The sequence below is a fragment of the Acipenser ruthenus genome, chromosome 26 (assembly GCF_902713425.1).
Source record: "Acipenser ruthenus chromosome 26, fAciRut3.2 maternal haplotype, whole genome shotgun sequence".
NCBI lineage: Eukaryota > Metazoa > Chordata > Actinopteri > Acipenseriformes > Acipenseridae > Acipenser > Acipenser ruthenus.
The window spans coordinates 4,760,501-4,783,828 of record NC_081214.1 but is presented as its reverse complement, the minus strand read 5'-3'; the positions used below and the strand labels follow the sequence as shown (position 1 = coordinate 4,783,828).

General features: G+C 38.4%; 1 protein-coding gene across 6 annotated transcripts in view; it reads left to right on the top strand.

Annotated features, from left to right (window-relative positions):
- The window catches only part of LOC117430316 (dynein beta chain, ciliary-like), a 97,325-nt gene that overhangs the window by 65,657 nt on the left and 8,340 nt on the right, over positions 1-23,328 (top strand). For 3 of the 6 annotated variants that reach the window (XM_059001342.1, XM_059001338.1, XM_059001343.1), the window contains exons 68-84: positions 1,824-2,031; positions 3,364-3,473; positions 5,081-5,226; positions 5,681-5,753; positions 8,540-8,743; positions 8,966-9,093; positions 9,949-10,114; positions 10,564-10,661; positions 11,431-11,527; positions 13,031-13,215; positions 13,707-13,884; positions 14,591-14,747; positions 17,212-17,362; positions 17,978-18,088; positions 21,613-21,814; positions 22,495-22,676; positions 23,134-23,273. In XM_059001342.1, the coding sequence (XP_058857325.1) occupies positions 1,824-2,031; positions 3,364-3,473; positions 5,081-5,226; positions 5,681-5,753; positions 8,540-8,743; positions 8,966-9,093; positions 9,949-10,114; positions 10,564-10,661; positions 11,431-11,527; positions 13,031-13,215; positions 13,707-13,884; positions 14,591-14,747; positions 17,212-17,362; positions 17,978-18,088; positions 21,613-21,814; positions 22,495-22,676; positions 23,134-23,273 (2,536 nt within the window). The remainder of the gene's footprint in view (positions 1-1,823; positions 2,032-3,363; positions 3,474-5,080; positions 5,227-5,680; positions 5,754-8,539; positions 8,744-8,965; positions 9,094-9,948; positions 10,115-10,563; positions 10,662-11,430; positions 11,528-13,030; positions 13,216-13,706; positions 13,885-14,590; positions 14,748-17,211; positions 17,363-17,977; positions 18,089-21,612; positions 21,815-22,494; positions 22,677-23,133; positions 23,274-23,328) is intronic. The other 3 variants (XM_059001339.1, XM_059001341.1, XM_059001344.1) reach the window with 3 other exon arrangements.

Below are 23,328 nucleotides of genomic sequence, written 5' to 3'. Positions count from 1 at the left end.
TGTTAATTTACTGGATACAGATTAGACCAATGGGAAAACAGAATGGCGTACCAGTATTTCTCTATTTGTTTACGTATTTATTTATTCATGTATTACATGATGACAAGATGAGGACAATATATTTGTGTGTATATAAGAGAAAAGGTTTTTAAAATATGTACACAAAAGGTTTAAAAGATTCAAACATTGTACATTTTTTAAAAACCTTTTCTTTCATATGCCTTCAGTTTTGTCCACTGAAGTATTATTATTATTATTATTTATTTCTTAGCAGACGCTCTTAGCCAGGGCGACTTACAATTGTTACAAGATATCACAATATTTTTACATACAATTACATTATTTTTTACACATTATTTTTACGTACAATTAACCATTTATACAGTTGGGTTTTTACTGGAGCAAGCTAGGTAAAGTACCTTGCTCAAGGGTACAACAGCAGTGTCCCCCACCTGGGATTGAACCCACGACCCTCCGGTCAAGAGTCCAGAGCCCTAACCACTACTCCACACTGCTGCCCCAGTATATATATAATGACCACAAATCATCATTTAATTATTAAACTTTGATACGCAGGAATCCTATGTTTTTTAAATTTGATTCTTAAAGCGTTTTATTGCATTTTTTCAATGAGTGTATCACAAAATAAACCCTAATCTGCAGTCCACAAACAGTCCTGTAAACTGCATAACCACATCTGTTTGTACTGTATTGGGTTCCTGACTGCATTGATCTTCCTGCCTCTTAATGCATTACACATGGGGGCAGTAGCATGCTGTAGGCAGTACAGATCCTTCCTATAGTATAAAGCAATGTATTCTGCTTCAGAAGGGCTTGTCTGCGCTTCCAAAATCAAAATGTTTTGAATGAACGAATTGGCACTTTGTTATATCAGAAGTAAACATTGACATCAATTTTTTTTTTTTTTTCCCCATCAGGGCCATAACCATCTTTATAGCCTTTCCAAGCACATTTTGCTATCTAATGAAAAATGATCAGTGTTCAGGGATTTACTCAACCATCCATGTGTTTATGACATACAGATAAGCAGGCTTTTTTCACAACTGAAAAAATATTGTGTTAACAACCCTTTAAACAACTAATGGCTTGTGGGTTCGTTCTGTTAATACACATATAAAATGTAATTTGGCAATTAGCTTCAGATTAATCTGCAGGAAAGCTGTTTGCTAGAATATCCCCCTCGGACACAATTTTTTAATTTAATCTTCGGAATGATGAAACTGTTTACTGCGATTTTTGTGCTATGGTGTAACTCGCGATGTGCACTCTGGTAAAGCCGTTTTATAGAAGAGATAAATAAAATATCAAGTGTGTTCTCCAAGTGGCTCACCTAGTCAGGGAGCAACCGTGTGGTGTGCAGGGTGACAACAGCATCTTATCTGACAAAATTACATTTGGACAGACCAAGCAGAGGTCACAATGTCCTGAAAGTTATGAACAACATTGTTCATTTGAAATGCTCTCAGTTAGCATATAGTACTATCAGCCTTTTTCTTTTTCTCTCTTGAACTGTAAGCTGTTAGAATTTACTTTTGCAAACTTAAGAAAAGCCAATGTCAGCAGCTGACAGCTGAGGGATGGCAAGAACAATTTGTACATTTGAAAAACATGGAAATTATAGTCAAGTGTAAATAGCCAGTTACTGACAGAAGAGAGCAATCTGGGCTCTACTTCTGCAGCATTTATGGTTTCCATTTTACAGCCTTGAATGGGATGCACAACATATTGAACACTGGGAAGCCAAAGTGGCCGGCAAACTTCATAACCACACTGTAAATTCATTTGTTTTTTCTTTACATCAGACTTGGATAGTAGGATTGATGCCTCTCTAACAGACCCAGAGCCCCCAGCAGAATCACTGTCGACACAGTTTGAATCCATGGAGGTAATCCGCAGCCCTCAGGAACCTGCGATTCTCAGTCCCGGAACCAAGGAGCACAGCCTCTCAGCCAATCAAATCAGCCAGCTGGTGGATCAACTGACTGAAACGGTTTACCAAGCAATAAATCAGTAGGTTACAGACAACAATCTGCTTTGGTATTTTGAACCTTTGTTTGGTGAATAATTGGTCAATTTTAGACTTATCAAGGCTTTCGACAATTTAAAGGATAATCTAAGAATAAAACAAACTGGACTGGTCCTTTTTTATCAGTACAGCTATTTATTATAATTGTCAACGTGATCATTTCTTGACACTTAATTCAAAGGAATAGTATTCTAAGTATTATATTTGCATATAAATACATATGCTACGTAAATGATTATTTTTCAGTGAAACATTCCGTGTTGATAATTCCACCAGCGGTGAGAAAAAAATAGTCTTCAAGGAAATGATGAGAATATGCTGAACTAAAAGCAGCAGGGTCTATAGAGACCTTTACTTGCTAGGATTATTATTATTATATAAAAAAAAATCTTTCCTTTAGCAGCGTTTATGTCACATTGATGGATTTTCAATTAAGGACAGGCAAATGAAACAGATAAAAGGTGAAGGGTAGTAAGTGTGGCTGGCCGTGTAGTCCCAGCAGCCTCATCAGAGACTTTTACTATGCATACAAAATGAAGCTGTGCCCCAAGATGACATTCAGCTGTAGAGAAAGTCGACTGTGTTATTAGTATGCTGCTTATAAGGTTAGATGTCATGCACTGCCATTTTGAGCAACCACCTATAAATGGGGGGCTTACATTGAGAGTGCTTCAATTCTTTTATCCGCTAACAGATTTTTAAATAACGGAACTGAGTTTACCCATCAGGGATACAAGTGTTAGACTGAATGGCCAGACACAATGTCTACAGACACAGATTTTCCATTCTTTACACACGCTTACAGATTACTGACACTGGTTGGAATTGCTTTACACGCTTTGCAAGGCTTGTGTGAGAAATCCATGCAGCTTATGAGATCTGCAGCATTTGAACAGTTTGAAGTTTGGCATGTGTGGCCTTTTCTCTGTGGCACGCTGTAAAAAGTGATTGTGTGAATAAATACTGAAAAGATTGTTCCCGCCTTCAATTTATATGCATATTTTACCTCCTAGAAACCTTTTGTTGTGTCTAAGAGGTTTAACAAAAATATCTGCCCTTGGTTGGTCTGTGCAAGAGATCCATTCTGAAGTAAACAGATAACCTATCAAAGTACAGGAAACTTCTGGAACCAGGAGCTGCTGCTTGATTATTTTATAAATAAATAAATAATATGACAGAGGCGTGTCAGTAAATTGACACCCCATCTTATTTACTCATGACAAGTCTCTTTTACACTCCTTTATTCTATATTTTTTTAAGATGTTGCTGCTTTTTCCCCAGGCTATTCAAAAGGTGTACTAAACATTGCTTTTCAGGAGTCTGTATCCCGAACACAGCCTGGTGTTCTCTGCTATGCTCACTTTATATATCCAGCTGCAGAGTGGAGGTTCACTCAGTGAGGAAGAACTGGCCCTCCTCTTTCAAGGTAAAGGCTGCCAGAACAGGAGCATGTTTTAATAGCTTGGTATATTCTAGCTTTGATTTACTGAAACCTAACAACATGAGCTGACATATCACACTGTATATGGGATTTGTAAATGCCAGTAGTTAGGTTAGTCTTGTATCGATGGCTATGTAGTCATTTAATATGTACTGTATATTTTGCTTACTGTTCAGTTTATGTGTTAACTACAGTCAGGTGCAAACCCTGCTCTAATCAAGCCCCCCTCACAACTTCTCACATGACACAAACCTTCTCTCCTGTGTATGTGGGTGAGTCATGTGAGTAGTCCAGACCCAATGAGAAACTATCATCATCTGTGGTTGCTAAGGAATAGAAAAAATAAAAAAAACTTTTTTAACTAATTTAACTTGAATTTAATGTTGCTGCCGCTATATGAGGTACCTTGGCGCTAGAATCCAGCACCATAGCACCAAATATGCACTCCTGACTACAGTGGCCAAATTAGAATTTGAAATGGCATAGTAGCAGGGAGACTGATTTGGCGTTATGTGCCAGTTTAGTTTGACAAAGTAAAAATTGGTCAATATTGAAGGCTTCATCGTCTGCAATATAGTGTATGTGAAGATTAGGAAGCAGCATGTTGCACAGCTTGAAACAAAACCCCCTGTCCTTTTAAGCAACTTCCTGAATCCTCTGGGAGCACTTCACTGTCAGACAGCCTGAGTCTGTTTTGTCAGTTAGTTTATCATTGGCATCTCGCAACGGGTGGTAGTTTCATGGCTCAGCCCGTTGCTGGCTTTCTCAAGTAGATTTGGAGTTCTGTACGGTCCCCAGTTTTCATCGTTATGCCATCTGTCACCCTGCACTCACAAACAGCCTTCCACAATCTGCTGCTATAAGTCTTCTCCAGTCCTGAGACTTTTCTATTGCAATGGTCCTTTATTACTTACTATTAGGTTGATATAAATCGATATGCTTAGACAGTGTGCATGAAGACTGCAGATCTTTTTTGACAGCGCCCACTTAAGTTGTTAACAGCCATTCGCGTTCAGGTAATTTAAAGAATGTGCAGTGGAAGGTGCATGGGAAATAACATTTTGACAATATCTGTCCTATTTCTGCTGAGTTAGCCAGAGTGGGATATAATCTCTTCAGTCATTCAGTATGTTCATAGCGGTCTCCTCTTCTGTGGTAGCATGCTGTGTACAGTAATGCACATTCATTTTGAGCACTTGGTTGTGTGATGGGGACCCAATGTGCTTGAAGGTGATTTATGCTGAATATATTAGAAGAACCATACATCATGGTCCTATGTTTATGGCCATGGTAACTACTTTCTGTCTTACAAAACTACACTTTGTGAATGATAACAATATTACAATATTTACATACAAGACAAGGACTTGGCGGCTAACAAGTTTGCTATAGTATACCGGTGAAGTGTAATGTTTTTTTTCTTTTGGTGACCTCAAGATAAAAGTATACTGCATTGCTACTGCAAATCATTTAGGTAAGGGTAAAGTGACAGGTCTGAAGAAATATATATATATATATATATATATATATATATATATATATATATATATATATATATATATATATATATATATTTTTTTTTTTACCAAAAGGCTTCCAAGGCTGTGGCAGTGTTGCTCTGACACTGAATGACTTTGGCTCTGATGCTGACCCCCCAGCCTGGCTTCCCCCAGAGAGATGGGAGAGCTTGCTGGGCCTGTCTGTTTTACCTGGTCCTCTGGACAGTGTTTGTGTGCAGGTAAGTCACCCTGACCTACAATAATTCTGACCTTGTTTTTTTGTTCCCTTGCAGAGTAGAAGCAGTGGAAGTGTAGCATGTCAGTGTAATTAGAACATTCCTTTTAAAGCCTGTTTGTCTTTATCATTCAGTTAAAAAAGATCTGAGCCTCCTTACTAGCAACCGGACATTAGGAGTGATTTCTTGTGAATATCGGAGAGAGTAGAGCTGTACACTACACACGTAGTAAGAGTTTAGAGTCAGATCAGCTTACAAAAAAAAAAAAGCTATGCTATTTCTCCTTTTGCATTCATTTAGAGCTATTTTCATTTTCCAGACAACCTGAAAGGAATTATGGTTATGCCCTAGACAAATGGCGACTAGTTATGAATTTTATAATGATTTTACAAATGCAGAGCTACATTAGCTGGATTATTCGTCTGAAGACCTGCTCTTGTTTTTCCTTTGTGTGCAGGTAGCTGAGAGTTCCACTGAGTGGGAGACATGGTACAATTCAGACCACCCGGAACTGGAAACACTACCATTGGGTAAGGTAATCTGCGGGATATGGAGAAATGCATGCACTGAGATTGTTGTGCTATGGTGATGTGCACTGTGGTAAAGTAGTTTTATAGAGGAGATAAATAAAATATCAAGTGGGTTCTCCAAGTGGCTCACCTATTAAAGGAACAACGGTGTGGTGTGAGTCTTTGTCAGGGGAGCGCAGGTTTGTTGCAAGTAGTCAGTCTTTGCTGGGGATTACACTGGGAGTAATCCATTGCCTCTGGTGCTCTCGTAGGTTAGGGAGGCAAAATCATCACAGACTGTTTCTCCTCCACGCTACAGTGGACCCTACTGTCCAGGTGCCTGGTAAACAGCAAGGCTGGCCTTTGTCCTCCAGGGTACGGTAGCTCATCGTTATATGCTGTGGAGCTGTTGTGGGGGATTTCTGTGGCGAGGGAGCATAATTGGACATTCTGAATTGTAGAGGAAAATGGGGTAAAATAATTGGCACATTATTTAAAAATTAATAAATAAGTACAACTTGTTGGAACTACACATACAACATTCATAGGCAAATCCAGATCCACACCATAATTCAATATCCCAAGCTAGGGTACTGTTGCATAGGCTCCAGTATTGAATGGTTACAAGGAAATGCATTTTGTCCACAGCGGATGTAAAGACTGTATTATTGTACTGCTTTGTGCTCAGAAGGCTGGGTTTAAAATTCACTGGAGGCCTGCAATCATAACTGTTTGTCAGAACTGACTGAATTCCGGCAACAGTGTTTAATTTCCCTGAATGGATGTTTCACAATGGCAAGCAGAAACAATGAAGCCGTGTATTTGGAAAATGCATCTTGTGAGTGTGTAGTCATTACTGGCCAGCATGGCAGCAGTTAGGGTTCATGGGAATGCCTATAGCTATAGGGATTGACAATAATGTGGAACAGTGGGCCTGAGCTCTCGTTGAAGGATTTGAAGAAAAAAAATAACATATTAAAAAAAAAATACTGCGTCTTAAAAAGCCTGTAAAACCAATTTATTCAGTTTGTGTAATGCTTGCTTCAACGCTGCAATGGGTTAGACTTTTAAAAGTGATTCTGTTGCACATTTCTCTGCTGTCACATATTATTAAGGAAACAATTACTTTACTTCTCAGCATAATCTGCACTCTGGGGCCAAAGCAAATGCACCATATGGCATAACGTAAAACTGAGTGCTGTATATCACAGCGACATTAGTATCAGCCCGTGGAGGTTTGTTAATGCATTTCTTTCAATTCATCTGTTGTATGGAACTATAGTGGCTTGACTTCTTGTTACTGTGTGTTGCGGAAAAGATTACTTGTGGTGATTTTTATTTGGTGGGACACATGAAATGCAGAAAAGGCTTACAGGTTTAATACTTGGCAGTTGAAGTAAAGCACAAGCATTGATCCCAGTGGTCTGGCTCAATCCACCTGTTCTAGTAATGCCCAATGTGAAGGGGTGCGTGTCAGCAAGGAGACTCAGAGACCAGAAACGTTGTAGTTTACAAACGTAACACAATTCAAAAGCAACAAAACCACACAGTGCCACCACCGTTACCCCACTACCCCCACAACACCCGTGATCACCCTATTTATACACCTGTGACTGGAGCCTTAATTAATCATTTAATCACTTATACAATTCACAGCTCCAGCCACATTTAACCCCCTCCCTGCCACCCAATACTACCCCCCCCCCCCAAACACACACCGTACACCAGCAGGGCTTTCACCCTGCCACCCTGCCACACCTTATAAAGATTTACTGCAGTGTACCATGGTAAAAGCATAGTAAAGCATATATAAGCATAGTGAAATCATGATAAAACACAGGCAAGCAGGGCGAAGTACAGATCAGTATGGCAAATAGGATAAGCCGTGCTGGTACAACAAATCAAATACATACTGTACCACCTTGTACCATACTGTTGAAATTTCTCAAAGCTTGCCATAGACGTACCTTCAGTTTTTCTAATTAAGCATAGTGTAGGATTGCTTTACCTTTTTATTGATTGTTTCAAATATCTCTATAGTAATATGTTTATTTTCACAACCTGGAGTCGTTGTGCCAAGTGCCTGAGCCAGTGGGAGAGCCTGGTTGTGCCATGAAAGCATAGACAGGAGAAATATCTGTACTTTTATTCCACATGTTAACAATGCAAACCGTGATAGGTGGCTTACTGCTTATGAGAATATCACTTTAACAGAGTGTGGATGTGTGTGGTGGTATAATCCTCTCAATGTTCTGATCTCATTACAGGTTCACTCGGTATTGTTTTTTTCCTGTTTGCAAAAACAGCTTTTAATAGACAGGGGGGAAAAAAGCCTTAAATCAAAAGCAAGTTACATCAAATGGAACTTGATAAGATTTACCACAACAAAGCACCAAAATACATTTTAATAACAGCGAAGGCTCTGATGTGATAAATCAGCACATTAGGAACTTTTAATGTGAAATGCATAAAGAACTATGTATTGTGAAAACCAGTAACCTGTTGCCCCTCCTCCACCCCTACTTTGTATTTATTTTTTGGCAGTAGTGATGGATTGTATACTTGTTTGCTCCAGTTATCTCTGCAGTACAGATTAAAGTAAGCCACGTGCGATTCCGTTACACTAACTGCATTTTGTTTCTGTAAATCTCAGATCAGTTTTTATAACACAGCTGCTTAGACACGCAACAAACCAGTATGCGTGTCTAACTCCTATTCCTAACTGTTACCAGGTACCAGAACACTAAAGTAAGATATTACATCCAGCAGATCTGAGCATGGATGTTTGTATCTTGTATTTTCTCCAGCAGCACAGGGATTTACAGTGGAGAATGTTGACGATGCCCCTGGGAGTTCTGGAATCCCGGGCTTGGCCTCAGAGTTCCAGAAGCTCCTCGTCCTCCGCACTCTCCGTCCTGACCGCCTGACAGGCGCTCTGTCCCTCTACATCAAGAGGCAGAAGAACAGCAGTGTGCAGGCTAGACCATATCCAACAGTTAGTGATATTGCAGGTAAGGAAGGGGCAGAGCTGTTGCTTTAAACAGTGGCATATATTAAAATAGAGGACTTTTGTATAGCAAGATTATCAAGCGTGTCATGTCAGTTGTGCTCAGATTTGATGATGGAATTGGTGAATGTTCCGGATGATATACTATGTTTTTTTTTTGGTTTTTTTTTTTAAGAATAACGGCAAAATCCTGATATTTTAAATAGCTTTTTGTTTTTCTTTTCAGATCTTGCAGTAGACTCTCTTGGGATTCTTGTTCTCCTTCCATCAGGATTATCACATGCTAAAGGTCCCTCTAATGTGTGTTTAGCGAGGAGTGTCCAGCATGCAACTGTCATATGCATCGCTGCCAAGGTATTGATATCTTCTTCTGTCGCTGTGTGAATTTAAATAGACCAGCACCAATCATACCTTGTGTCCTTGCTCAGGTAAAGGATGCATCTGTTAATAGACTGGCATGGGGAGAAATAGACATGCTAGGTTTAATGTGGTAGGTTATGCAAAATAGAAGAACAAAGTCTGTTGTTGTGAGTAAATACACAATGATTCGATAATTACTAGTGAAGACAGCTGGAGATTCCTATAATACTCTTGAAGCATGTCAAAATACAATTATATTATAATAACCTCAACGGCCACATTGCAATTATGTGACTTTTTTTAGTTTTCTGCATGACAACAAAGAAATATAGCTATTGGCTGCAATCTTGGTACTCAAGTATTCTATGATTCTCCTGGGCATGCTTTGTTGTCTTCAGAAACATTAACATCAAATTGTTTTCATATTATAAGGGTCCACTGAGATCTCACAGACAAAAATTGCGAAATAAAATTAAATCTCTGGTGCCCTGGGATACTTGAAAACAAACAAAAAAATCCTTGATTGAGCGCATCATGTAATCAAACAATTTGACAAAGCTACTTCATAGCCATTTTACAAGGAGAGAATTGTGACAAGGAGGAATAAACGCTCTTTTGAAAGCAGATCTGCTCAACATGTCAATGTTGAAATGATTGAAAAATCTTTCTATACCTTTTTATTTGGTGAGCTAACATGCTTTATCTGACTTCTGAGTTATCAAAACACTTCATAACGACATCCATTCAAAATCAGTGGCCGTGGGACTAAGCGTTAAGGTTGACTGACATGCACAGTATATCTCTTTGAAGACTTAGCATTGCAACGCTATTGATCTTTCTTGATCATAGGAAAGAAGCATCCCTGTATCTGTAGCAACTATAAAAGAAGATTTTCAAGGTTACATCGAAACAGCCTTGGATGACATGGTGGAACAGGATGGCTGGCTGATCCTTGAGAACCTGCATTTAGCATCCTCAGACTTTATATGCAGCCTCTATGAGAAGCTGATCCAAGGTACAAAAAACCCCACACAATGGTAACACTAAATCTGAGGGTATTTTACAGTATTGTACCAATGCTACTTGATGTACTGTACCCAATCTATACTGCATGTTTGCAGTTTCTTGTAGTATAATATTTACCCTATGCTCTATTACTACCTCCAGTAAATGCCTTCATCATCGTGCTACTGAACTTTTCCATTTTAATAATGTACATTCCTTTGAAGTAGCGGTCTGCTCAGTAGACACAGCGTGGGATTAAAGTATGACAGCAAGATGCTGGGAGCACCTGCAGGTTGTAAGATATGAAACACGGGCAGTTGGTATCCACAACCCTGAAATAGATTATTTTTTTTATTTTTATTTTTTTAATTAGATCGAGAATTTTTGCAGGCTTCATGTGATGTATTACACAGATTTACATAATGCACATAACCATAGCAATTATTTTTGCTCATGTAGGCAGGAAAAAGCAGAACAAGAAGAGGCAGTTTCGTGTATGGCTTACTTCAGAGCTTGAAGCCCCATTTCCACACCAGTTCATTTCAGAGCTCCACAAAGTAAGTACAGTCCAGCACAATAGCTTTGGTTTTGTGACTCATTAACTGGCTGAAAGGGCTCTGTTGAAATTCAGATGTATCTTTATTACAAGATGCACCATGGCTATAGCTCTTTTTTTAATTTAGTCGTCACCAATTGTTTTTTTTATCGTTTTCTCCCAGTTTAGAAATAGCCAGTTATTTTTAGGCTCAGCTCACCACCAACACCCTCGCGCTGACTCTGGAGGGTGAAGACGAACACACGCTGTCCTCTGAAGCGTGTGCCGCTTCTTTTCACACTGCAGACCCACCATGCATAGGCACCTCAGAGCTATAGTGTCGGAGGACAACGCAGCTCTGGGTAGGTTACAGGCAAGCCCACAGGAGCCCGGCCAGACTATATGGGTCACTGGTGCGCGGTGAGCCAAGTACACCCTGGCTGACCTAAGTCCTCCTGGTTGTGGACTTGGTTTAGCGGATTTGGGCATCTTTTTGTCCTGTAAATACAGTATTGACGTAATTGAAAAGTTGACATTCTGTTTAATGGGACCATGGATAGAAAATCTGAGATTATGTTTTTGTAATTGTTCTTGTCTAAAATGTAACACATTTGACAATGTGTAACTTTTTTTCAGTTTAAATACCTTATAATGTTTAAATGTTGCCTTGGTTTGTCTTTATTTTGCTCACATTGAGTTAGGTCCTGTCTAAAATCAAGTTGATTGTTGCAGACAAACAACACCATTTCTTGTGTAACTTTTATATAATGGTTTCATTTCTATTTTTATAGGTATCATGGCACATCTTAAACTTTGGACAAGTATCAAAAAAGACAGAAGCAACAGATCTGCTTACACATGGACCTCAGAGAGGGTTGATACCCATGGGTAAGAACTTACAAACCTCTTTAAACTTAAACACTTCAATTTACTCCACACAAACATATGCATAGTTACAGACACACACACAAAATAATAAGTGAGCTAATTACTACTGGCCTGCTGGGTTATTACTGGTTTAATCTGGTAATGTGCTGATAATTTAATGATCCTTTATGAAAGTTTACCACAGTATTTTTGCAGTTTTACCATGCTTACCTCATGGTTATACTATGCATTTTAGAAAAAGAGAGGACCGCACACTCAGTTGCGCTCTAAAAATGTGTATCTTTAACTCATAAAAACATATCACCAACGTTTTCGACACAAAAGTGTGCGGTTCTCTCTTTTTCTATACTGACTTATGGCTGCGGTCTTGTGAACTTGCACTTCATGTGCTTTGGTGTGTGGACCCTTTTTACCCTTCTGGATGCTTACCTATGCTTTACCATGCTTTCGTTATGCTTTATTAGACTTTATAAGGGCTTTACATAATGTTCTGTTGAGTGCTGTACACATTGAGGGTTTGCTTAATGGTGATAAAAACTTTGGAACTTTGGATGTACCTGAGCCGTTGGCCGAAGACCTGATTCTCTTGTGCTTTTTAGTTTATTGCCCTTTACAAAGCTAACATGCATTACTATTTACACTTGCAGCAATACAACTATACTTAAAAACAAAGCTTTTTAAATAATACTTCTGATTCTGTTTGGCTTCCTGTTAGACCATTGATTTATTCCGCAATTAATCCCACTTAAAAAGGGCAGGCTTGAGTGTAAACACGCTGTGTTTCTAATTAGCAGCCAGCTCTATGGCTTCCAATATAGGGATTTGCTTCCACTGCCATGTACAGTTATACTCTCGCAGGAATAAAAGTATCCCCTTTTGAACAAATGGGTGCTAGAGATTTTTACACAAGACTGTGTAATATTGCCTCTGAAATAGGCACAAAGGGCATTTTTTCCAAATTCACTATACATAACAGGGATCAAAATAAGACTCCTATTGCATAGCAGTTTCACCCATTTCAGGTTGTCCTACAAGCTTGATTAGCCACAGTGTATAGATAACAAGCTTAGGTGTGTCTTATTAAACTCATAGTCAAACCAGGAATGGGTCAAACTGCTATGCAATGGGAATCATATTTCCACCCCTGTCTTAAAAACAGACTATCAGTATTATAATTGAAAATAACCTTAAAAATATATTTTTTTTGCTTTTCATTCTTTAATGCTTCAGTAATTCTGACGTAGTCTATTTTTCCAGTTTTTACGAGTCCCTTTTTTGTAAACTACACAAACTAAAAGCCTGCAGCATATGGTGACATAATAAACTCTAACCGAGTAACCTTTTTTAGTTAGAACAGTTGAAGTGGTCTATATTATACCTTTAATCACTTTTGAATTCAATTGTGTCAATAAGCTAGCTGGTGTACCAGTGTTATATTGATCCCGCAGTCTCACTTAATAACATTTGTCTACTGTGCAATAAGAAAAACTAATTCATCCCCAGCAATTGTGTCAGCTCTGAACCAGATCAGAAATGAACCCTGTGGTGAAGCGCATTCCCTCCCGATGATAGTTCGCTGCCTCTGCTTTGGTGTGTGTGTTCTGCACGGGATTATGGAGGCATTGCAGTTTCTGCCTGTCTCCGGGCTGAATCAGGTGTACCCTGTGAGTTACACACAGCTTCATCAGGTGAGTTAAAGTACTTTGTAGAAAAGGGAATTCAGCTGGTTCATTTTGGAATCAAATGAACTTCAGTGATGTCGGAAAACATTATTTTAGATTCATATGAACCCCAGTGTATTCTGTGTTGGGGTCTACTGCAACCTTGCACAGGAGTCTCAGGATGTGAACTCAGAATCTTCGGGTCCCAAGGCTCCTACTCTCTCTGGCGATAAAGGAGCAGCCTAACCAGTCAAGCTGGTAGGAATCCCATATGGTCTGTATATGTATAGTTACAGTAACATGCATATCTTGTCACATGACACACAGCTTGAGAAGGAAACTTTTGTCCCACATTTATAGCTTACACCCACTGTCCAGTGTCAGGTTAGGTATCCCACAGCTACCACCATGTGTAACCAAAAAAGGTCAAAACATGCAAGACACATTGAATAACAGTTACTAACAATGCAAAAGAAAACTTAGACATTCAGGGTTTATATTTCTCTTTTTTTTCATAGGCTATTGATGTTATCATTTCCAGTGGTCAGCATTTGCAAAGTTCCAGTGAAAGTTCAGTTCAAATCCTCACTAAGAAAATAGCCACAATCTACACTAACCTTGTCACAAACCCTGAGGATGCCCTCTATGTTCAGTCACTGGCTACTGAAATATTACCCCAGTGTCTTCAATCAAAAGGTAAGTGCAGGCAGTGCACCCCACCTGACTGATGGCACATGGCACAGTTTCTGCAGGACAGGAGATTGCTGTGTTTGATACTCTAGAAGTCATGTATTGCATTCCCTTTTGTGTGTGCCCTCCATAGTCGACAAGGAAAATGCCTTTAATGTTGAACTTTTTATTCTCATGCTTACACCATGCAATTTAGAACAGTTGTTGAGGCACTTTAAACTACATTTAACAAAAATAAATGAACATAGCGGCAATACATTACAAATGCACTCCAACAACACCCCTATAACACCCTTACAATTGTATACAGACTTGATGTGATAAACATCTATTGGCAACCAGTCATTTTTCCAGTGATCTTTGCTACATTTCTCAATAAAATCTCTAACAAGCCGCTTAGTATTAACAGCATTTAGCATGAGTTACACTTCATGAGGCCAGCAGAAAACCATTATTAAAGGTTGCAGGCCCACCTGCATTGTGATACTGCTATATTGAAAAGTTAGCTTTGGAAAAAAACTACAGCTTTATATTAAGCCAAATGTGATTTAATACCTTTTGGTGGTTTAAAGTTTTGGAATAGTAAAGCAATTAGATGCTGGCCTTGGTTTGCCGTCCTCTTATACCAGCATAGAACAAAAGAAAACAAAAAACACAGGATCTCCTGATGATGTTTTAGAAATGCTATGGTTCTTTTTTTTTTTTTTTTCAGGAGAAATTTCAGTTGGCGAGTTTACTGTCCCTGTCCCACCAGACACTGTCGATCCTGCTGAGTTCTCCTTCTGGCTTTGCGACAGGCTGCCTGAGTGTTCAAATTGCACTGGGCTGGCTCTGCACAACAGCACTGAAAAGACATGCCATCAATCAAGGTATTACTGCAAAGCAGACTTCATTTGTATCATTTAGTACATGATGCATGATTACCTTGTAAATCAAAAATATTTTCGCAGTCATTTTAACCAATTAAAGAACGCAAAATTGTTTTGTCTGTCAAAACCAATAGTTCCTGTTTTTTCTTTCAGTGGATTTCTGAAGTCCAGTAAAACAGCCTAATTCAGATTGCTGTAACACTATCTGGTAGCCTTGCTTAACCAAATAAAAGCAGAATCCTGCCACACACTGCAGACTTCTGCCATTATCTGGCCTTGGATATATGGAGGAAAGAATGCACACCATTCCCTGGACTATTTTCCAATTGACAATGTGGGCAATGAACAGAAGCTGGTAGCATTTTATAAAAGCTTTGAGGTCATGAATACCCATTATAATGAATAATTAAACTCAAAACTAGACTGTACATTTTAGCAATACAGGACAAACAACACTTTTGTATTCTGTAATATTATCAATTAGCCATTGTTTGAGTTGTGTAGAATTTATGGCACTTAAATACAATGAACTGTACAGTACATTTTCCATCTATAATTAGCAGATATGTAATTTGACTCAAAAGACATTTTGCCTATACTGATTCTAGCTTGTTCATGGACTACTGTATTTCTAACTCCTGTGAGACTAGCTGGACAGACTGAGTAAAAATAGTCAGAAAAGTCTTTGATAAGCCACTGACTTATTGTGTAGCCTTGGGGCAAGTTACTTCATATAACTTTGCCTCCATCACATCTCGCTAAATCAACTAAGCCAAGCATGCATCCCCTTTTGGGAACATCTCCAATGGGTAAATACAGACATGAATCCTGGAATCAAGGCAGTATTGGTCCTCTGCAGCTTGAACTGAATCATGTGTAAGAGATATTGTCTTTCTAAACATGCTGTTTTATGTACTTTTACGGGAGCGCCTGGTGGATCTTTTAAAAACCCATTTTCAACCCTTTAGGTGGCACGCATTGCTGGACCTCAAGTGTGAATTTTCTTGATATACTTTAATGAAACACTTCCAAGTAGATACATAAAAAAAATACTGTCACCTTTTTACTGTGCTATATTTTTTCTCAAACAAGACAGACATGTGCCAAGGTCATGGCAACTCCGTTTTTTCAAAATGCATAATTATTTTAAAATCTAACGATATGTTTAAATCCATGATCCAATCTTGCTTGATTGCCACCACATTGTGCTTAAAGTAATTACCATTCAGATGGCTGTTGTGGCTTCTGAATGAATTTTCCACATGAGATGCCTTAATATGTCTGCTTTTTATTGCTGTCGAATCAGTCTTGGCAGGCTGCCTAAACTGTAAAGCCGACCTGTAAATCCTTTCACTGCGTTACAGAATCCATTAAGTACGAGCCGGGAGACTTGTGTTTGAGAGCTAGGTTCTTCTGCAGTTTTTGACTCTGGGGACTGGAAGGTGCAATGGATTAATGTGCTTCCTTAATGCGATTGCACCCCCTCTCCAGTGAGCTGATAATGGCTCAAGTTTAATGGTTGATAAAATGTTTACAAAGTCTTATTATAGAGACGTGTTTATTTGGGTTGCATTGGCATGTAAGACACATTTAATTCGGATTAATTCTGTTTTAATTCTATAGCACATCATTTTTTTGTATGTGTTAAATTCTTAAAGACGGGTTTCATAAACAGCAATATGCACTACAGCTATGGCCAACAGTTTTGCATCACGCTATTGAATTAACTAATTTTGCTTTATAAAGTCGAATGAAGCCTGCTGAATAATGTTATGTTAACATATTGAATTACATACCGCTTTGTAGTTTTCCGTAGACTTCACGAAAAATGGACAATTGAAAACTGTAAAATTTCGAAATCTAACATGAAATACTGTATTACTATTATAGCTTCTGGTAAACTTTTACAATATAATTGTTAAATGTTAAATAAAATATCTAAATTATGTTCATATGTTTTTTAGTTTTTTTTTTTCAAAATTCTAGGTGATTCTAAACTTTTGGCCTTAGCTGTATATCCAAGAGGATACTCGTTAATCACTGTACACAAGTATGGATTCTGAATTATTAAAATAGCGAATTGTATGTTGGATATATACACACACCTTTATCAGAAATCTTTTGTTGCAGTTAAACATACTCAATAAGAAAATAAACGCCATGCTTTGCAATTTGACAGTATAACAGAGAAATTGCTTTTCTGCTCAAGGGCCATCGGCACACAACTAAATAACCAGACAACACAATAAAGTTTAGTTTAGGTTTTTGCACGCCACTGCCCTAATCCTCCCTGTGTTTTTTACATTGAGAATGGTTTGCTCATGTGTTTTTGCTCAATGCCAGTGTTTCAGTTTGTAATAATGTTTGCCCTGTTGTGGGGTGGGTATTCAATATGTATTCTATGAGTAAAGTACGCTAATGGGCATCTGATACTAACTCTGCCCATCTTTTTCCTTGTGCAAAGTTCTGTTGAGCTGCTGCGCTCTTTATCTGAGGTCTACGAAGCTCTGCAGTGTGGTCTTCCACCAGCAGACCAGGAAGACTCCATCACTCCCACAGGACTGTCAGCCTCTCGCCTCGCTGCAGGTCTCATATCTGAACAACTCCCTTTAGAGGTAAGGAGCGAAGGATGTTTCTGTTCAACTGCATCAATCTTAAATAAGGCTTCAAAAAAAGATTTCTTACCCCTCATTAGCCAACTTTCTTGCAAGCTTGTTTAGTTTTGTCAGACATTATTTTCACTGTGTCACTTTGTTCTGTCTTCCTTCACTCATTGACTATTGTTTTGTGATTGAACCCTTGTGTATCCCCTTTGAATCCTCTGTAATTATTCCTGTAAACCAAAAGACAGTAACTGGAGTGATTTTCTGGATATGCCTTCTGTTCCAATAACATTCACACTTTAACCCAATTTGGATCTTCTGGTACTTCTATGGAAGTGGGCTCTTATGCCACAAAATAGTACTGTTTACAGTAACTGCACAGCAGAATCAAGACACAGATAAAACAATATATTGTTCATCAATAGATAGATAAGATGACTGTGACTAAAACCAGTATCTCTAGAACAAGATTTGTTTTTGCCTATCTTGGTCACAGTAACGAAAGAGCACATTTTTCAGCTGATGCCCGTACTGGTGATGTAGGTCACATTGACCTATTTTTTGTAGCACTGACACTTGTAATATGAAATGTATATGTTATTATCCTTGTTTTGTTAACCTTGTAAGCTTTCACAGCCAGATGCTAGCAGCCCATTCGAACCATTCCCTTCAGTGCCCGGCATGACCAAAGAGGAGGACACTGAAGAATTTGAGGCTGTAAGACATGCTCTGCTGCAGGTAAGAAAAAGTGTGAATTGTATCCAATACTCCCTGGTGTTTTGTCCCATGTTGTGTGTGTAAGTAGTATTTGTAGCCTTTTCAATATTAGTATATCTACTCCCTTGGGTCTGATACAAATGCAATGTATCAATGCAACTGGGGTATAGAACCCTCAAATGTTAAACAGAACGGCTAAGCACACAAATCATTTCCGATCATGTGTCAACTGCGATCGATAGAGGGTTACAGAGTATGTTGCAACCAAAGTGATTGTTATGCAATAGTGCAGTACCACATTTCACACTGTTGTTATATAACTTCCAAACTGACAAGTTCTGAAACATTGATACCAACTACTCTTTATCATAAGGTAAAGCAGATTCCCTCAGTAATTGCAACCCAGTGAAATGTCCTCAACAACTTACTTTCAAGTCAATCTGCATTTACATAAAATACAGTATGTGGTGCCAGGTAAAACCCACAATGCTTTTTGAGCTCATGAATATTTTATCCTTAATGACACTGGTGCACCAGAAGTCTGTTAAAAATAAGATGAAAAGAATACACAGAAGCAACACCCTTGACCTTACTTAATTAGCAGAACAAACAAGAAAAGACAGCATTCCACTACATCCAATCTGTATTTTATATGCGCACATTTTGTCACTGATATCCAATCAAAACTCATTACATTTCACCTTGATGTCATCCTTGTATAAAAACGTGTTTCAGAAAGTGTTACGCTCATATGATCATATTTACATGTCATCTACATTTTTGCATTGTTAAATGTTAATTAACCAACTGGTTGGCCTTTTACCCAAACGGCTCTGTGCATCTCACTTTAACACTATACTGAAATTCTGATCACACTGCTGTTGCCAGTGGTGTTCAATATTGTTTGGCTTTGTGATATTTTTACTGTAATTACTGACAGCTCAATGATTAATCAAATAGATTAATAAACCCTGGCCGTCTTCTAACTCTGCAAAAAATAGTTTAAATTAATTTATTGTTCAAATCGAGAAAACGAGAAGCATGGCTTAATAAGAAGAAAGATTGTTTGAGCAAGACCTGCATAATTTACATTGTCATACCCCACCCCCCCCACCCCCCCACCCCCAGAAAGCATTTAGATAATAAAAGCATGCGTTTACCTCCTGACACCCCAGAACTCTCTCCAGGGGAACAGGGTCTTGTAACGCAATTTATTGTAAAACACACTTTGGTGAGAGTGCCACCACAGTCAATGGAACACCGTATGATTCTCCCCCTTATTACCACTCAGACAAGAACAGGCAACGACATTGGAAAGCAACGAACTCGCTCGAAGGGCAGAGGAAAGCCATTAAATTCAACACGCATCATATTTCATAATCAGCAGCGTGGCGGTTGCGCTGACACGGCGGAATTAGTTTGTTGCAGCCAGGATAATGTAAAACTGGCTGCATCTGCTTCTCCTGGCACTTTTCTTTTGTGGACTCTCACAGCCGCTCGAACCATTAATCATCGGTAGCCGAGGACATCACAGGCCAAAGCTCTTTGTACAGCCTAAATTGAAATGGTATCAGTTGCAGATTGCGAATGGTTAAAAAGAGAAGTGTCTTGTGTATATTTCAGTTTAGATAAATGGTTTTAAAGCACTCTGGTGTTACTAGGTTGGGTTCACCACTTAATTTCCGTTCCTCAAAAGCTACGTCTAGTGTTGGGTGTCAAAGGACACGGGTCTATACGACGGGGAATTTTGTCTACAAGTTATGGCCAAAAATGAAGTATTTACTGTAGAAGTTGATTAACCTTAAAAACACCATCTTTAAACAATATCATCTTTAAATGTGTATCACATCTCATAATGCTAAACAATACTGAAGTTGGTTAGTGATGGCGCTCACATTAAAAAAACTATTAAGCAATGACATTAAAGTATGCATGTGGCTACATAGAATTCAGTACACATGGAAAAAGTGGGGCGTTCCATTAAAGGCGGTTGTCACCATGCACAACAGTTTTTGGGTGTTTGTAGTATATTTAAGGAAATCAAGCTAATAAATTCAATTTAAAAAGAAAGTGAAATTGCTACAGCAGCAACTTACCTTCTCTCCATAACTTTCAATTAAATTAAATACACATTGTGCAGTTAATTTCCCTAATATGCCAACTCCTTCAGTGAATTCATTTTGACTGACTTTTATTTATTCCCTTATAGAAACATAATTTATCAGATGCAAGTACATTTTCCACTATATTAACCGGCACACTATTAATTAACCGTATCAAATGAGGCAATTTTCTTGCATTACAGCACCATTTATTTTCTTTACGTCTTGGTTTGTGTGTTTGTAAAACCCTTGAGGCAAGTGTTCCTTTTTCTTAATTAACACAAAATTAGAGTAAAAACAGACCGGTGAATTGTACAATGTCACATTAAGGCCAGGATAATTGTTTTTTTTTTTTTTTTAATCAGTTACGTCAAGATCACAAGATTCATTATTTCAGGATGGCGACGTCTCAAACCTGTTATTTCGAGATTACAAGATAAATTGGGTTCTGTTCAATAGAGCTGTAGCTCTGAAAACCGTCACAGTTTAGATCAGTTGGCTAAGAGAGACAAATCGAAGATCAAGGAGCCAGAACAACAAAACAACTTTTAAACTTCCACATTGGTCCAAAGTTAGGTTTCTTATCATGTGGTCGTTTTTGCTGGTGTCACCTTGTGGTGGTAAATGTGAATTGGTTCTTGTATGCATTTTTTATGTACATTTAATAAACGCTGTCCAGTTGTGCATGTATGTATATCGAGCATGATGTGCTGCATGGATGATGCTGTAAATAAAGAAAATTACTCATAACAACCCCAAATAAAACATCATAATAACCCAACCTGCAAAACACCCCTCTCTTCTTGAGTTTTTTATTCTAGCATTGAGGCAAATGAATGCATGATATAAAGCTCTTACTGTGCATTTATTACAATGAGTATATCTATTACATTACTCCCACATGCAATTTTTTTTTTTTAAACCACTGCCATGCAATTAATCAGTCAGCAGCTGCTGTGCAATTAATCTGTTCAAGCTGATCTGTCATTGTTCACTTTATAATAAAAGTCAATTCTTGTTGTATTTGTTGTACATTAAAACCACATATTATTCATTGAGTAATATCTTTTTTTTGTTGTGCTTATTAATGTATTGATTTATGTAAGTGCAAAAACTAATTAAATGTCGCCTTGGATAAAGGCGTCTGCCAAATAACTAAATAATAATAATCAAATAAATGATGAAATCCACTTGCCAAGAAACATATGCTGTATTTCATTCTGGTAAGAACAACTGCATAGTTGAGTTCCCTTTTGGGAATTGCATTTAAATGTTTGGATTTGCACAGTTATATCAAGACAAGCTACCTATAATTTCAGATCGTTGTAGCAGACTCCTTTTACTGCCACCTGATGTCTTATTGACACCATTAGAACTGCTGTTGAAGGTGCACTGTGACATGTAAATGATGCATTCATCCCTCTTTATCGACCCTGGTTCTAGGAATGCTCTTGGCTGAACCGTTCCCTCTGTCATATCCGGCAGCAGGTCAGCAGGCTGGAGAAGTCCTTGCTGACGGACACCTTGGCTCTGCCAGATCATCTGGCAGAGGTCGCAGAATCCTTAAAGAAGGATGAGGTGCCGGGATCATGGCTTCACCCTTACTGTCAGCCAAGCACCCACACTCTTTCAACTTGGATACAAGGTACATGTAGAAAATGTATGGATAAGTTGCATACACAAATGTAAATACTGTATATATGTATATGTAGATGTATAAAAGGTTGTGATTTCAAGTTATCTTTTAATTACCTTGGGTGGAATTTTGGAATGAAGTCATGGGCGAAATTAGAAAAATAGACTCTGGTACCAGCCCAGTTTGAGCTTTTCACTTCCCTGCAGGGCTGATGATGTTCTTACTGCCTGCAGTCACTCAAATTTAAGATCTGAAAACGTTTCTGTCTTTTGAGAAATATTGGATCTCAGCTTGACACAAAGAGACTTGTTTTAAAAAAAAAATGACTGTTCTAGCAACTCTTTGAAATCACTTAAAGCATTTTTTTCCCTTTATTTTTTACAGCCAAGGGCTGATGTGTCTTGCTTGTAATCCCTTATCAGTTGATGCATGTATAGTTATCAATTAGCGGCTTTCTGAGTCCCAGAACAAGGCCTGCTTTAAATCTCAACATATCGCTTTCAGTCTTTATTAAGAGTTTATATAATGTCAGCCTGGGGTTAAATGATAGTCATCAAACTGATCATTAGTGGAGATTGACTTGGTGAATCCAGAACTTTAGAATTTTGCTTAATTAACCTTATGTCTGATACTTTTAATTAAATCTAAAATTGCCCAGACTGGCTTGCTATCTGCCTTTCCTAACGCAGATTTAAAGAAGAGGCACAGCCAGTTAAAACAGTGGGTCGAGGAAGGAATGGTTCACCATGGAGAGAAAACAGCAGGAAACAGAATACAATCAGTGTGGCTGGGAGGGCTGCTCAATCCTGAGGGCTTGATTATGGCACTGCAGCACGCATATGCAGCAGCAAATGGATGCTTACTTGACGAGGTAGGGCACTTTTTCTATATTATGGTAGATTTAGTAAATTAGAATTTATTATACGTCTAAACAGCAACAATCTTATTTCCACTGGCCTAAAACTATTATTCTTTCTGCTGTATTGTTATTGTATTTACTGATGCTAACAGAGTTGGTGTTAAATCCGCCACTGTTTAGAGCATTCACATAGAACCCACGCTCTTCATAAGTGACACGAGAGACTACTATTAATAATATGTAGCATTTACTAATAGAAGCCTTTTAAAGATGAATTATCAGTGCCATTTTCTATTATCACATGGATGCAAGATCGGCTGCTACAAGTAGATTTAAATATCTGCTAGGGTGAGAGATGTGGTTACTGCCTTAACAATAAGAATAGTCTTCTGACTGGCTTGTCATGATATCATGGGCACAATGCCATGTGAATGAACAGAACCCTTCAAAATGTTTTTGATGTTGTCAGATTGCTCTGAGCTGTCACATCTCTAAGAGCCCCGAACACACAGCCCAGCCTGAATCCCAGCAATGTCAGCTGATCCTAGAAGGCCTGGTTCTACATGGAGCATCCTGGGATTTTAAAGCAAATCAACTTGGAGAACCTAAGTAACCTTCAATATGCGATTTGTAAATTAGTAACTTCCATTGACTTCCATAACAT